This window comes from Pectinophora gossypiella, chromosome 8 (assembly GCF_024362695.1).
Source record: "Pectinophora gossypiella chromosome 8, ilPecGoss1.1, whole genome shotgun sequence".
Classification (NCBI taxonomy): domain Eukaryota; kingdom Metazoa; phylum Arthropoda; class Insecta; order Lepidoptera; family Gelechiidae; genus Pectinophora; species Pectinophora gossypiella.
Window position 1 is genome coordinate 11,738,444 of NC_065411.1, and position 17,274 is coordinate 11,755,717.

Below are 17,274 nucleotides of genomic sequence, written 5' to 3' on the forward strand. Positions count from 1 at the left end.
GTAAATAAATAAATTAATAACAATAGGTTAGGGCGGCGGAAGGCAAGAGGGAAACCACTTCCTTATTTTTCCCTAAAAAGTAGCGTGGAGAATGCTACACCGACAAGAGCGTGGCTCTTAAATTAGTGATGATGAGGTTATTAGCAAGTCGTGAAAAAGACTAACTCATATTTAACTATTTCCTTAGCCTGTAATATAAATTAAACCCTGGAGCCTTAACGAACAGTGACAAAAATGGACACCTGATTAGTTGTAGTAATATTGAGAAGGCACGTTAAGCCGTTGGTCCCGGTCACTACTTACTGATGTAAGTTACCACCATACCACCAATAATGTACAGTACAATGTAGACCATTGTACTGTGTTCATGCAAATAAATGATCTATCTATCTTTCTATCTTTAGTAGTCGTTACATGCGCCATGTCAGGGGCCTTTGACGGCTCAATAATAACCCTGACATCAGGGTTGATGAGGTTGGGAATTCACCTCACAACCCACACGATAGAAGATAGAAGAAGACGGCCAAGTTTGCAGGAAGGTGTCAATCTCGACTCTATTCAATTACTTACAGTATGGTGATTTATCTGTAATGTAACCCTAAATATTTTCATTGAAGTACTTGTTTTCAATTTTACTATGAATTCATGAAGAATTCAATGTTTAATTACTACGTAAATTGTGCTCGTCATATAACATCAAGCTGCGCGTATCGTATTGGAATTTAACTAAACTTCTACAAAACAACATATTAAACAATTCAATTTGCAATAAATTTAATATGATTTTAAATGCATTTCGACACATTTAATTAAAACGTGTACTAATATAAACTGAATGTGTAAATTGGCAAAAACACACAGTTAAGATTTTTCATACATCACCGCCTTCTTAATTTCCATAGCAAACAATATGTTTGTAAGGATAAGGACTACGCCTAGGTGTTATGCCAATCTAAAATCTATATAAGAAAAATATATTTTTTAAACATAATGTACCAATGCAGTACAGTACATTTTTGTCCACCACAGATACTCAAAGTTTTAAGAGGAAAATTAAAAAAATAGATAAAATAATATTTTTAAACCAGCTTTTTGAGGGACGTTGCTGTTTTTTTATAAATCAGCTTAATTAATTAGATGAAGCAATCATTCAGGAATACTTTAATAAAAATAGACCAAAAGTTAGAGCAAAATTGTAGAAATGGCATGAAAAATCCATTATGAGGTGGTATTTTTTATATTTTCACAAAAGTCTATGTACTTATGTTAAAAACTATGATTTTTACTGAGAACTAAATTTGTTTTTCTGGGTAGTCATGCTTGACCCTATCTGTTTGATTCTCTACGCATGGGACACCATATTATAGTTTTAAAAAAATATAATCAAATATATCTTTTAGAAATATATGGTTGGCCGCATAACGACCTTGGCTTTAAAACCTATTAATATTAGGCACCTAGCTTCATTATAATTAACAATTTAACATTTCCAATCGATCAGCTGAATATTTTAGCTACCTATAATTGTTAGAATAGATTTGTCTCTATCGTTGAAATCATAACTAATAAATAGACATCAATTTCGTTATATATATAGAATCTACAGAATATAATTTTACTGATGGTTCCGGTTAGACCTTTGGCGGCTCACTAATAACCCTGACATCAGGATTGAAGAGGTTGCTAATCTACCTCACAACCCACACGATAGAAGAAGAAGACCGTAATCTCTTAGGTGGTAAGGTGGAAATGTTAGTGGGAAAACTTGCAGCCACTCTTGGGATTTCCATCTCAAGATAGGTATGTCACTATGACAGTTTACCAATTTGGCTAGTTTTCTATGTGTCCGTCAATCGCCGGTCTCTCGCAATTATTGAGCACGCAGATATTAGAAAGACTGAACATATTTCAACTTAAAATACGCCGACAAATTTAATACGAATAACCGGCAATTCTGACGGACACGTTTTCTATAAAGCGATAATTTGACTTCGCAAGATATCAAAACTACGGACCGAGTAACGTGATAGCTAAGCAAAGAACGCAAAAATATTGTCCCAGACTCTACAGGAGTTGGTAAACAAGATACAACGCACAAATGCGCATCGCACAACTATCTCACTTTGCGTTGATCTTCGACGATTTAAGTACAACCCAAGTGTTTTAAGTGTAAGTACATATTTAAGCAGTATCAATTTCGATACATATGGACCAGTATTCTTCATTTTGCGCGTACAGTAACCGTGTAAAACAAAGATGTATCGTCATTTTGAATGCTATCAATGTTACTCCGTAGTGTAGGTCATTGATCGCCTGTTTACGTCTTATCATTACTTACATAGTTAGAATTACCATCGATAATCGTGTCAGGCAAACAGTTAATTACCTTAAGCAACTGACCTAGAGTTTCAATCTTAATAACTTTAGAGCTACAATTTCCTACTTTACGTTGTTTAAGTACTGCTATACGCTTATATTCCAATTCACTTTTCTGGGCAATAAAATTGTTACTAGATAGCATGCTCAATTGATTTTACAACGGTTCTGAGCACACGTGAATCGCTTCGTAATGTCCATCTTATATGAGAAGCTCGTTATCTACGCAGACGCAATCAAACACGAAGACAAACAACTGCGCCGATAACGATAGATAAACGCACACAAACAGGTAAAAACAAAGTGCCCAATAAAATTATATCAGTCAATCACAAAATAAACAACATTCTTAAAATTATTCCAAAGATTAATGATAATAAGACTTGGATTAAATTAGGGCAAAGTTAGACTACTTAATTGTTAAGTCATTAAAAAGTAGTTAGTCGTAGTTAGATTCTTAAGAAGCCATTATCACGGATGTATATTATTTGGTATCATGTTCGAGCGCTATCAAAGGGTCGTCGCTTGAATTTTTGATAAGATAATTATAATTTTGTAGCTCAACAGTTTGTTTGTGAACAATTCCTTGGCATACATACTACCCGATAGTAAAAGATTCATCTTTGAAGTAAACAGAAAATCTACCTTAGCTTACTTACCTACCATTTCAATTGTAACTACGCGCGGGATTATTGCTATTTCACATACCTTTTTGCGAAATGCTGACAGAAACACCATATAACAAAGCATCCCTTTGACGCACATAATCACAACACTGGATAAACGCACCACTGTCACTACACCTCACCTTTTTTGCAGGAATCTCTTCCTGAATTCAATGTACGCAGAGCGGCCCTTGTCGTTGTCGTCGGCCATCCGGACGCGGCCGTGGAGCGGGACGCGGTGGCCGGAGATGCCATAGTCCATCTGGAGGTCGACGACGAGCATCAGCGTGAAGAGTACGAGGAAGGCGCTGATGGCGAGCGCGAGGCGCTCCTTCAGTTTCATGTTGAGCATGGTGCGCGCGGTCGGGCGACGCGGCGCGAGCGGACTGCGCGCGCGCGCATGGTCCGGCGACGGCGCGGGCGTCGGCGAGCGCTTACAGCCGCGCGCGCTCGCCACGCCGCCGCCGCGCCACCACTCCCGCCGCCAGCGCCCGCGCGCCCAGCTGCTCACTCTGCAACAACACACACGCTCGTTAACTCACAATCATTTACTAATTACATACTTATACCCAATTTTGGGGACGACCCACCTATTCAAGATAAGCATTATTGTACCTATAACAAACAATTCATCCTTAAATAGTTTTCTTATCTCCGGGTACTAAGGTGCCTAGTCTTCTATCACGAAAACTTTTCATGATGTCTACAACATTTTCATCCTTGCAGAAAGGAAAAATAAACTTACTTCGCCTATTAATGCAAAACAATATCGGAACCAAAGTTCACGCTTCACGTGAATTTTAAAATGTAGAGTCGTCATGTGCAATATCAACAAATGTTCATGCTAATCAATTGATGTATAATAATTTACTATAGTAACGCTAATCAGTCTGGGTACTCTCAACCTTCAGTACAATTATTATAGGTAAATTAATTTGAAGAATATAATATAAAACTAATGTTTTATTGTCCCCTTTAGACCTCATAAATTAAAAAAAATAATTAAAAATACATTCACGAAGTAGTTGTATCGAAATTAATTTCTAAATATGGTGCATGACGCGTAAAGATAAAATGACTCTACATAGCAAAGCAGCGCAAGGTCTTAAAGGTTAAAAGATTATTAGGTTAGCAGTATTTTATCTCGTTCTAACATTAGCTCGTGTATGCGTATCTTCTTCGTTTAAATATCAAGAGTAGATGAAAGACCAAAATCGTGACGCGGCCGCATTTTTCGTCTCTCTCGCGACTAATGTACAACGACGAAAGGCCAAGTATTGAATTGATACCATCCGAAGCAACATCTAAAATAAGTCACCTTTTAAAAAAGTAGATTTGGATCACAAGTTCCTGAATTATGATCTCTAGATTATAATTATAATTTAGGCCCATAATCTAGGGATTAAAGTATCTAGAGTACCTACTTACAATGGATTCTATATAGAATTAAAAGTAGATTGTAAATAGTAAAGGTGACTTATTTTTTTGGTATCGTATCAATTCACTACTTGGCCGAACCAATTGGTAGCGCTAAGGGCTCTCATCTTTTGAATGCGACTTTCCCTCTCTCCTTCAATAGAAGGCCATTATGGGATAGAGCGGAAGTTGTCAGAAGATAAATATTCAGCCATTTTTAAAATTCTCTTATTTGTGAATTTATCTTTAAAACAAAGAAGTACCCCATGATTGATGTTAAATGATTAATTTGCCTATTCGTACTGATCGGGAAAGCATAAAACATTTCAAAGCTTTTATGTCTCATTCTGCATACAAGTTAGTATTGGGGGGTTAAAAAGGCGGCTTTGAAGCGATTCACCTAAAAACAACGACGTTGCAATTTGACATTTGCGCATATAAAAGTAACTGCGCAATATGAACAAATGACAAATAGCAATTTAGCTTTTTTTAGATGAATTGCTCTGTAAAGGGTTTTAGCCATCAAAGTAGGCAGGAATGTAAAAATAGGTAAAATTATACCACTGTAATAATTATTTTCATAGGTTTATGTATAAGAAGGTCAATTCAATAATGACTGCGATTCAAGATTAATTCTAAGTTAATCATTGTTTTCGATACGCTACTATTGTGTGGAAGTGTACCTACAGTTGTATGGAATACTACCATTACCGAGGAATGGTTTTATCGTTGGAAATAGTACTACTATTTTACTAATTACATAAGCTCACGACTATATCTCAACGGCACATCCATCGCAAGATGAACTAGGAATACACCTTACTGAGCTTTCTGTTAGACCAATGTGGTAGGAGGTGGCCGTATCGCCGCGCGCCGTCTATAATGGTCGAGCCAACTGTGTTAGTGAAAATTAATAACTCATTGGTGCAAATCCGGTACCAGGGTACTCGTATTTTACGAATTATTATGAATAAATACACCATCTCAAATCTAAGTGTACATCAATCTTTTTATCTTGATTTAAAGGAGCTTTTGACAAACTATTGTCAATATGTTTAAAGCAAACAAGTTCTCATTTTTCACCAACTTAGCGCTAAGTATGCGCATACTTAATTGCAATTTCACTCAAAAACAACAGCAAAGATACAATGTCATCAGAAGTACATGTGTCATATTAAGAGGCTATCGTGTCGCACGCGCAACAAGAGTCCAGTGTGATAGAAATACGACCCCATGTAGCCGTAGTGTGGCGGATGCGACGCAACATGCATCCCGGCGTTCGCGATGTTATCTATTTTTTATACATGACTTTTATATATTCTTTCAAGTAAAAAATACAATTGCACCGCACAGATTCTAATCCTATATAAAAACCGCAACCAAATCGGACCATCCGTTCTGAAGCTACGATAACGCGGACAGATAAACAGACAGACAAAGGAATTAAATTTATAAAACCCCTCTTCGCGCAGCATCGGTGGTTCAAAGTATAAATATTAATGACACTAACATTGGTGTGTCATATTTTTTTTTATCATAATAAGATTATAGACAAAAAACGCTGTGTCTATTGGATGAAGCCAGCGACATATAAGTCGCGTCGCCCCTGTCATACTACGGCTGTTAGTTCAACAGCATAGAGTGCATTTGAATTTATTTGCTGAACATTACAGGCGTACATTGCACTCCAAGTTTAGTTACTTACCTATAGCTTTGTGGGAGAAATAAGATGCTTTTATTTTATTTTATCGAGGATTCTTTTGATAATACAGAGATATTAGCCCAAATAATGTTATTACTATATAGATGTAATAGGTAACCTTTTTGAAGATAGGCCTTTATCTTTATAATTAAATTGAGCACATAATTATTTAAAAAAAGCGTATGCAAAAGTGGTGTGTTAGGATCGTAGTATCTGTCTACCCCAACGGGAAATAGGCGTGATCTTAATGTATGTAGTTAATTATTTAAAATGCAATGTTTAACTTCAGTTAATTCGTACTTTTTCAGTAAGCAAGTTTGTATCTAATCTCCAAACAATAATTTCATATCAAAATTGGTTTGAAAAATTACTCCCATAAATAAGGGAACTAATCAACAAGTCAGGGAAGTTCAGAAACGAGCCCCATTATATTAAGCTCTGTTGTGTTTAAATAGAAAAAACAAGCTCGCTTCAAGCTTGTATAGGTGCGGGGTGTAGCATCCCTTCTATAAGATTATTTTTCTATGCTTATAAGTAGAATAGTTAATTCTCCCATGCCATGTGGTCAATACCAAAGAAGCTCAGTAGGGCTAACATGCCCAACGTGATAAAATTTTGGCACGGGCATTTTATCGATTCATGTCGTTTTGTCGATTGAACCTAAATAACTCATGTCGGTCTGTCAAAATACGAACAAAAGTCACGTGACACGCATGTTAGGGAAAATAACTTTATCGATTTCGACAAAATTTATTGAATCGCTAGATAATTTTTTCACGTTGCGCCTGTCATCTATCATTGCATGTCTCTCATAGCGAAATCTTAAATCGTATAATAGCCATATACCTACATCCAAATTCTATTAGTTTTTTTGTTACGTGTGTCTATGTTATGTTTTTCTTTATGGTTTTATTTTATGCGTCAAGCCGTTGGTCCCGGCTGTTAGCCGTAAAAAACACGTCCACCAACCCGCGGTGGAGGAGCGTGGTGGAGTATGCTCCATATCCCTTCCAGTTGATTGAGGGGAGGCCTATGACAGAGGGCAGCAGTAACTGTCAGTACTATTCAGAGGCGGAGGACAGGAGTCCTAGTACGGCTTTGAAATAGACTACTCTGGGCGCCATCCCACTCGCGTCAGACAGAGTACTGCGGGGCAGAAGGTAAGAGGGAAACCACTGCTCTATTTTTCCCTAAAAAGTAGCATGGAGGATGCTACACCGACAAGAGCGTGGCTCTTAAATTATAATATAATACAATACAATACAAATACACTTTATTGCACCAAACTAAAAATAAATAATTACAAAAAGTCTTTTAATTAAGTACATGGCAAATGGTGGCCTTATCGCTTAAAGCGATTTCTTCCAGGCAACCATAAGGTGAGGTAAAATGTAAAAAATAATAATTGAAAGATTGCGGGTACAAACTATAAGTACAACTTATTACCAATAAAGTACAATTTCACCAATAAAATACATGCAAATAAATATATATAACATACTTACAAATATAATATATACCTAACCTATATACATAACCTAACATATATACCTACTTATATAAATAGTACACACAAAAAAGTGTGAGTGTACAAATTAGTGATTATGATGTTTGTATTGTACTGTGGCGACCTGGAATAATTAAAAGCTCCTTTCAAATGAATGCCACTTGTTAGAATCTCATACATTGTCATTTTCAAAGTAGTTAGGTGTCTATATTTGCGCAAAATTGCGTAATTTTCAACAGCTTCATTACAGTAACGTTTTAGGTATAAAGTAGATATAATAATGCTTACAGATTGATATATGAATATCATATTATACACGTGCTGCGAGTGCAGCAGTTTTCTAATAGACCTACATTACAATATGACCTCTTTGCAACTTAATAACATCTAGTCAGATTACCATAAGTCTCAAGTTTATCGAAATAGTTTCGCAGTTTCGATATAGTATATATGAGGCTCTCACCGCACACATTAGGTCCCTATATGGTTAGAACAGCCAACCCGCAGTGGAGCAGCGTGGTGGAGTATGCTCCATACCCCCTCCGGTTGATTGAGGGGAGGCCTGTGCCCAGCAGTGGGACGTATATAGGCAGTTTATGTTATGTTATGGTTAGAACAGATAACATAACATAAGCTCACAACTATATCCCAATTGGGGAGTCAGAGGTACATCCATCGCAAGATGAAATACGTACCCAGGCATCACCGATCATTCTGTTACACCAACGTGATAGTTGGTGAGCCATATCGCCAAAACAACACATCTCATAAATAAAAAAATCTCTAAATCGACAGTATAATTGTTATTTTAAGTTTACGCGGTTATTATCATAATTAAAACACATAAAAACGGGTTCTTACCGCGTTTAAAGCAGATATATATAGGGGATATGAGACTCCCGATATTTCGATACTGTTGTAAGTGCCATGATCACGGCTGGTAAAACGCGGTAAGAACCGGTTATTATATGTTTTAATTAGTATAATATGTATCATCCGACTGCGGCGAAGCAAAAAGGAGGGTTGATGTTTGACCCCTATGTATATGTATGTGTGTATGCACGTCTGCCACCACTTAACTTCAGCCTTATACCACTGGTAAGAATTTAACAAATGAGGTGTCACTAGCAGCGTCTTAATTGTCCAGTGATTATAGGCTATGTGACATCACGCTAAATTAATTGCGGCCTCTTCTTCTTTTTCTGTCGTGTGGGTTGAGAGGAGAATTACCAACCTCATCAACCCTGGTGTCAGGGTTATTATTGAGCCGCCAAAGGCCCCTGACATGGCCATTGTGGCCTCTAGGGGACATAATCTGAGAACGAAAAAAAATATTTTCTTCCAATTGTTTCTTCCAGTGTTGGGTATCAAATGAAATGACTTAATTTGCACATTACATATATGCCCATATTACTAGCTTTTACTACCATCTCAGTATTCGATACGATGTCGCATTAACACCCTGTATATTGCTCATTTAAACTGTTAAATCATACTACAATTATAAGGTAAGTAGTTAAGTTAGCTAGCTACGTAGAGGAAGAGTTGTACATCACTTCTCATTATACCAATTATGGTACTAATTAACCGGTGTTCGTGTACAATTCAATTTCATTTCATTTCATTATATTGACATCTCATTATTATGGTTAGAAAAATGAGTTCCTATAACATAACCTGCTTTCACGCTACGGACATTCCCCTACCTGCAGCCACTTTTGATACGAAGTCCTAAGATGGATATTAGGATGAACGGTATAGTGAAAGGTGATATGCCTCTCAGTCATTATGGAAACGACATAATCTCTCTATCACTTTTGACAACCAACCTGAAATATAAGCAGCTGAACGTGGCCTATGTTTTTAACTCGCTCCGAGTCCAGCATAATAACAAATAAAAACTTCATCATCATCACCAGCCCATTAACGTCCCCACTGCTGGGGCACGGGCCTTCCCTATGGATGGACAGGGAGATCGGGCCTTAAACCACCACGCGGGCCCAGTGCTAATAAAAACTTATATTTTATTAATAAGAGACATATTTCTAAAGTTCTACATTTAATGTTATGACTGTAAAAGTTATATTACACATATGTATATATATATATAAACACGTTGGTCCATCAGAAAGCTCAGTGAGACAAGGGTATTTAGTTCATCGAGCGATGGATGCAGCTCAGAATACTGCAATTGGGACATAGTTGTGAGCTTTTGTTATGTTAAAAATTATAAACATGCAGCAATCTGCCAACAAAGACAAGCTCTAGTAAAAGCTATACATACATATATATACCAATGCATGCAATGGTTTTCTCCACTCACGAAATGTCCAAGCGTACACAATTTCTGTTTCAGAGCTACGATTGAAATTTAAAACCTCTTGGCACCAGATGTACTAGTACTTGAAACATGCAAGCTTTTCCAAATAATAGTATACTTACTATTATTTGGAACATGTTATTTTTAATATTTGTATACTTACAAATATTAAAAATAACATGTTTCAGTTAGTGTAAACACATGCAGTCAATATTACGAGAATGCTGAAACAAGACGTAGTTGTACGTTATTTTATGAAATGATTTTCAATAAATATGCGGATAGATATTTTAAATATTTTATTTCCGTGCCGTTTATAAAATGTTGGCTTTTACCATTTATTTTACATACAATATTGAATTGATAGAGCCATAAGCTTGGCCTAGGTGGGTACAAACACTTGGTCGTAGATAAACCAAGTACTTATGTTAGAACACGAGGCAAATGGACTTGCCAAGTATTTATTTAAAGAATGGCGACCTGAATCAAAATCTAAAGCATACTTCAGAGGACTTAATTTCAAAGGAGTAAGTTTGTATAAAACTTTGCTACGGGTGGTTGCTGTATATTTTCAAAGTTCAAACATATTACAAATCTTTAAATTTTTCTATTTCTATTCTAGAATATGTTTTCTGTTTCGATCACAACTCAAAAACTGGTTAAAGGGAAAGCAGTTTTATAGCTTAAGTGAGTTTTTCAGGTTTATAAATAGGTTTTTTTTCTTTTCTTTTTTTTATATAGATAATATTTTTGTAATTTTTTCAATACTTTATGTAAGTAGTTATTATTGTATGTCACAACATGACTAAATGTGATGAGCGCTATAAGCTTCACTTCCATCGATATACTTACCACATTTATGACAATAAATTTTCATTTCATTTCTAAGTAACCAAAAGAATATGCGATACTTCTTAAGACGACATCGACGCCTACAAGTACTGGAACAAGAAGCAGATGAATGGTGTTATTCTAAGTTGTAAAATCTTTTATATTCTCTCTGATACTGGGCGCTATTGAGTGTTGAAGGTGGAAGGATAATCCATCGTCAAACGTCCTTTTAGTTCACACAAAAATGTTTTCATTCTCCAACGGGCTAAACGTGTTTTCACTGAAAACGTACCCGATTGAAAAACAATCTTTTTCTATTATGAAAAGCGTTATTATTAATGTTTCCTATAAGTATTTTTAAAATTAAATTAAAATTAAAATTGCTTTATTTCAGATTACAATGATCCATAATTTACATAATAAAACATTCAAATAAATTAAACTAATAATAAATAAAATAAAATAAAATTAGATAAAACAAATAAAATCAATTACACGAAATAGGTACATACATTTTATTATATTTGTTATTCAAAATGTTAAAGTTAGTACGCATTATATTTCGTAAAACCAGCTCAAAAATTAACAGCTGCACATGAACATGATTGTAATTAAAAACTTCACAGCTTGTATTACTTGTTGCTTGTTAATACGATTTGGGGTGAGTATATACAAAAAAATATATTTAAGTGCATTTTTTGAGAAGGACTCCACGGATAATTATATTTCTTTAAATAGACCGAAGAAGAATTTTCCGGATAAAATGTTGCAAACTTTGTTTGGAAGATTGGAAAAAATTGGAAAAAACTGAAAGCGGGTTTTAGATTGTACAGGACAACGTTTGTCGGGTAGAAGCCACTACACAAACACCATACGGCTGCGGACTTATGAATTTGCTAGGCAGATTTCCGTAGGTAAGTAGATCTTTAGGCTTTCATTTTCATCTAGTAAGATAGAGATGTTTACAGATATAACTTACAAATTCAAATGTTCGAAGTGCATTATTTGGTTTGTTATGTTGTTGTTTTTATGTTAGTATGAACTGAGCTTTATCCCATCGAATCAGCTGTAAACTTGCACATGACAACTACGAACAATGGGACATCCAATTATCGACACAGCAGTGACAGACAACCTTCGTTATTTACGTCATATCAACCATAATTATGATTATCGAACGTACTTAAAATAGCAGATTTAACGAAAAGCAAGCGAAACAATGGGGATATACCTACGTATTAAATCATGTCAATAGCGTTATCCCACTTTCTTATGGCATTATCTAACATGTAGATTTCACAGGTCCGGTTTTTTACAGAACCGACTGCCTATCTGACCTTCCGACCCACGAAGCAAAATCTAAGTACCTAGCACAATACAGATCACATACATATATATGTTTGTATATTTTTTTCTCGTCATACAGCGCATTGGGCCATACTGTAATGTTGTATGTACCTTAATAAATAAATAAATAATAATAATAATAGACGCCTCTAGGTGTTGGCTTCGGCCCAACGCACACCTTCCAAAAGTCCAGGACTCCATAGTCCCGAGATATGGAAACGACATACAAATAATAATAATACTACCTAATGTGGGTTTCGTCACGATATTTTCGTTCACCGCTGAGTATGTGATAATTATTTATGATCCAAACATGAATTCGTTTTAAGCCCGTTTTGGGATTCGAACCTGCGACCTCATAGTAAGAATCGTTCTTCCGAATGGGCTGCCACCTTAAATAATACGCATAAATAAAATAATCTTTTTTCACATTAATCCACCAGCTAAATAAAAATCATAATTAGAAAAAAAAATCTTTGCATCGATGTTGCACAAAAAGTAATATTATTTCTTCGAGCCATGTCAGGAGCCTTTGGCGGCTCAGTAATAACCCTGACACCAGGGTTGATGAGGTTGGTATTTCACCTCACAACCCACATGATAAAAAGAAGATTTTTCGAAAAATAGAACGATAGTAAAGAGTAATTGTATCATACTGCTGGCTGTTTTAGCAATAAAGTTTTTTTCAAATCAATACATTTTAAGATATAAATTGCAGATGTAAGTAGTCACTTGAATACTACAACCACCTTTTTGGTGCAGCCCTTAGTAATATAAACACTCTAACTTACGAAAGTATTTATTTTTACCCCCTTATGTCTGCATTTTGTTACTTATAAAAACTCATTCTCACGCTTACATGCTTATAACGAGCTCATAACCAAGCGTAAAAATAACAAAGATTTGTAGCTTAATTTCATAGCACAGGGTGGAAGAAACAGCTACAACACGGTAAATGCAGCAAATATACCAGGGGGTTAAAAAGGCCACATTGTTGCAATTCATGTAAAAAAAGAAAGAAAGAAAGAAACGTTTATTATATTGGGATACCACAGTACCAAATAAACCAATACCAATATTCCTATTTGACATTTTTGTTGACTATTGACTTCGCACTTACTTTTATATGCGCAAATGTAATATTGCTTTTTTAGATGAATTCAGCAGCGACGTGGACTTTTTAAACCCCCAGCTACAAAACAAGTGGCGGTAGAAAAGTAGGATATTCAAATTAAGAATAATTGTATAAAAACATGACCCTCCTTTTTTGATTCGCTGCAGTCGGGTAATATACCTGATTACATTTACCAACGCAACACGTAAGAATAACATGTCGTGTCTATGATGGACTGGTCACCTATCGGTGACGCCTCCGTGATGGTTCAGTGGTTGAGTGCTAGGCTCACGACCCGGATGTCCCGGGTTCAATTCCCAAATGACAACGTGGGACTGTCCCTGGTTTGGTCAGGACGTTGCAGGATGTAATCACCTAATTCTTCGAAAATAAGATAATCATGTGCTTTGCAGAGAACGTTACGGAGTTGGTCCTGCCTACTATTTACTTAAATACTTAAGTATAAGGTCTTTAAATGGGTCATGTTAAGGGCCTTTGGCAGCTAAGTAATAACGCTGACACCAGAGTTGATGAAGTCCGTCATTGATATCAATTCACACGAGAGAAGGCAAGGCCATGATTATGATATGTGATCTTCAAGTGTGACTTAAAGTTGTTGCGTGGAAAGGCCATATCAAAGCAATTCATCTAGAATAGCAATATTGCAATTTGACATTTGCGCATATAAAATTAAGTGCGCAATACAAAAAATATGTAGCCTTTTTAACCCCCCCTGGTAACTTATGGTTTTTTGTCAACATCGATAGGAATGACAGCAGTGTGTTATATATGTCTGTTTATCCAACCATAGAAATTTCTTTATTGGTGCGTAATGCAATCCGCAATTTGCTAACAACAGGGTGCAGGAAATGGTTTTCCCACAAGTGATCATTTCACGGCGCAAGCGCACTGGATGCGTCGGCTCATTAGCGCGCATCATTACCTGCGTGTGCGCATATGACAATTGTCATTGCACTCGTGTCGACACCGGGAATGACCCAATGAGACCTGCCGTTTGTTGATGCAACTTCATGTGTCGTTTACATACTAAACGCGTGGAATTTTGTTTGAAATTTCATAGTTGTCCATATTTTGAGATGAAAATTATCTTTTAATAATAAAATTAATTCGTAATACTATTTTAACCCTTGCAATAGTGGATCACGACTGCGACGTGGTGTTAGTTACTCTCTCTCTTTTTATTTAAGAGTTGCGCTCTAGTCGGTGGAGTAATCGCCATTCCTCACTTCTTCCCGCCAAATCGTTCACCTCCTGATACGACACGACCTGCACCTTCTCTTTTGTTTCATAAATGTTCTTCTAGGTCTACCCCTTCCTCTCTTTCCTTAATTTTTTCCTTCTATGATGTTTCTTATAAACGAATCGTGGGTGTCAAATTATACATAAGTAATCGTGTTTAATAAAAACTACTTAGTAATATGTTTTAGCGTTATGTCTAGTGTTATCCCGTATTTACGGGGTCTGCTTACCCAAGCTTAAAGAATTGACAGGTCCGGTTTTCTACACAAGCGAGTGATATCGTTCAGCATTGACTACGTCTTATATTTGCAAGATATTCACCCGACGCGTCGTCACGCACAACGAAACTCTGTTATTTTACACATAACAATATCCATCCCTCGTCCAAGTCAAATAAATGTTTGTTTCCTGGTAGTGGTTGCCTGGAAGAAATTTCTCTACAGCAATAATTCCGCCCAAGTTGTACTGTATTCATGTCACTGATTGAAATTAAGTTCTGTACAATAAAGTGTATTTGATTGATTGATTTGATTGAACAATACTATGTACGCGTACATTTTGTGTATTTATTATATTGTCCGATCCCAACGGTCAACAATTGCTTGTTCTAATTATTTGTTCAATCCTAGACGCCTACAACTCTACCCACACAGCACACACTCTTTCACTGTTTCAGAGTTTATTTGAGATCAAACGTACACAGTACACAAGAATTGCTTTTGCGACAAAGTTAGGTAAATAAAAACGACAAATTGATTAATTCGCAAATGGAAAAATCACATGTCGTTAATATCAAGCTTGCCGAGTAAAATACTAGGTAATCCTTACAAACGACGCGTGTCTGAATTCATTTATCGACCCAAGTGGGCCGATAGTGATAAGCGCTATCGATATCCCTAGCGTTATTCCGTTTTTCAAAGGGTCCGCTTACTTAACCTAAACATTTGACAGGTCCGATTTCTCATAGAGGCGATTGCCGGTCTGACTTGCGAATCTGAAGCGAAAACGATAAGCGCTGAAGGAGGGAAACCTTCAACCACGGCAGCAGGCTCGATATCGGGGTCCTCAATAGGCTACTTGACAACCTAGTCAAATGAGATACTTTTTACGAAACGTCAAAACCATCCCGCGATCCCCGTGTCAAAACGAAAGTTTTCTTTGGAATTTGTATGGAAATACTGTGCTGTGACGTCACCAATAAAAGCGGGCAAACGTCGTACTCATTGTTACTTTATTCATAAATAAAATTGGAAAATAAATCGAAAAATAAAATGAGATTTATTTTTGATTTTCTTAAATTAGCTTCCATTTCTAGATTAGTATTTCATAATTTATCTTTGACCCAGTCAGATACCCTATTGGCCCACGCTAACAGGCAGATTATTATATGAAAAATCACATAACTTTTAATTATATAAGTATGGCTTACAAATGAAACTATACGTGAACCAGCTATAACAACCTACACCATTACGGTTGTAAAAGGATCTAAAGTAATGATGTTTGTTCAAGCCCAAATAGCTACATTAACCATAAGTAAGGAGGAATAACAAAGGACTGCGGAACAATAAGGCAGGACTGAGCACTGGAATCACGCAATGATATCTTTAGATATCGTTTAGATAGACAATACCGGGTACAAAGATAACATCTTGATCGTAGCCCTCATTAGACACGTGAACATTTTTTTTTATAAATATCGCTACTGTAACACTGAGGTTTATTTGTTTATTCTGTAGATAATAGTCATAATATGTTTCTTGGTACGTAATTTTTTTTATTTTTATAAATGATACACCTTCTAATTTTATTTTAAGTTATACCCATAATTTTTTTAGACTTCTGCTTAAAATTGACATGTATTCCATTTTTAATGCCTGTCGATTACCCGTCCCTTTCTTTTTCTACGGATAAGAAAATGACAGGTATGACTTAAAATAAAATTAGATGGCGTCTGCAGGAATTAGCACCAACGTCTTTAATAATTAAAATCATCTATAGATACGTAGTAGGTAAAGAAGTCTGCCTGTATAACATAACAAATACTATCGGGTTTCGTGTGATTTCATGTTCGGGCCATTGAACAGAATAAATCATTTGACTAAGAATAAATATGAAAACTAGAGAGAAATGGCATTTGCTAGGTAAGTGTGTACCACCTTAGACCACATCTTCACATACCATCAGGTGAGATTGTGGTCAAACGTAAGACTATGTTATAAAAGGTAAAAAATAAGATAGGGTTTTTAATTATACCGAGGTGAAGTCGGGTCGGAGTTCCAGCATATAAGAATTGGGTAGTTCCCTAGGGCAAAGGTAAATTATGAAATTTATAATAATAAAGACATACTCTTAAGATGACAAATGAAATGAAACTTTGTGGTGCGAATATAGATGTCATAATATTTTTATAAGTACATTATTAAAAATTTAACCAAATTAGTTTGGTATGCAAACATAGAGTCGTAAGACCGTGTCAAAAGTTATTAAATTACATTGTTAGTTATAATTTTAAATGCATAGTCAAATTTACAACACAATCACACAAAAATAATTTTCTTTTTTCTATTTAACTTAGGTATTTAAATTTTATTAAAGAAAAGTGTAATTATAAGCGCGACATTTTGTCACGTTTTTCTATGATGTCACAGGTTGTTTTTTCATACAAATTCCAAATTAATTTCGTGTTTTGACGATTAGTAAAAAGTACTTAACTGATTTCACTAGTTGGAAACT

The 17,274-nt window shown here is 35.8% G+C and overlaps 2 protein-coding genes across 7 annotated transcripts in view; one reads left to right on the forward strand and one right to left on the reverse strand.

Moving 5' to 3' along the window:
- The window catches only part of LOC126368653 (uncharacterized), a 338,846-nt gene that overhangs the window by 43,891 nt on the left and 277,681 nt on the right, over positions 1–17,274 (forward strand). The gene's annotated exons all lie outside the window — the stretch shown is intronic.
- The window catches only part of LOC126368652 (extracellular serine/threonine protein CG31145), a 129,007-nt gene that overhangs the window by 26,568 nt on the left and 85,165 nt on the right, over positions 1–17,274 (reverse strand). For all 6 annotated transcript variants that reach the window (XM_050012736.1, XM_050012737.1, XM_050012740.1 and 3 more), the window contains one exon: positions 3,185–3,553. In XM_050012736.1, coding sequence (XP_049868693.1) covers positions 3,185–3,553 — 369 coding nt within the window. The remainder of the gene's footprint in view (positions 1–3,184; positions 3,554–17,274) is intronic.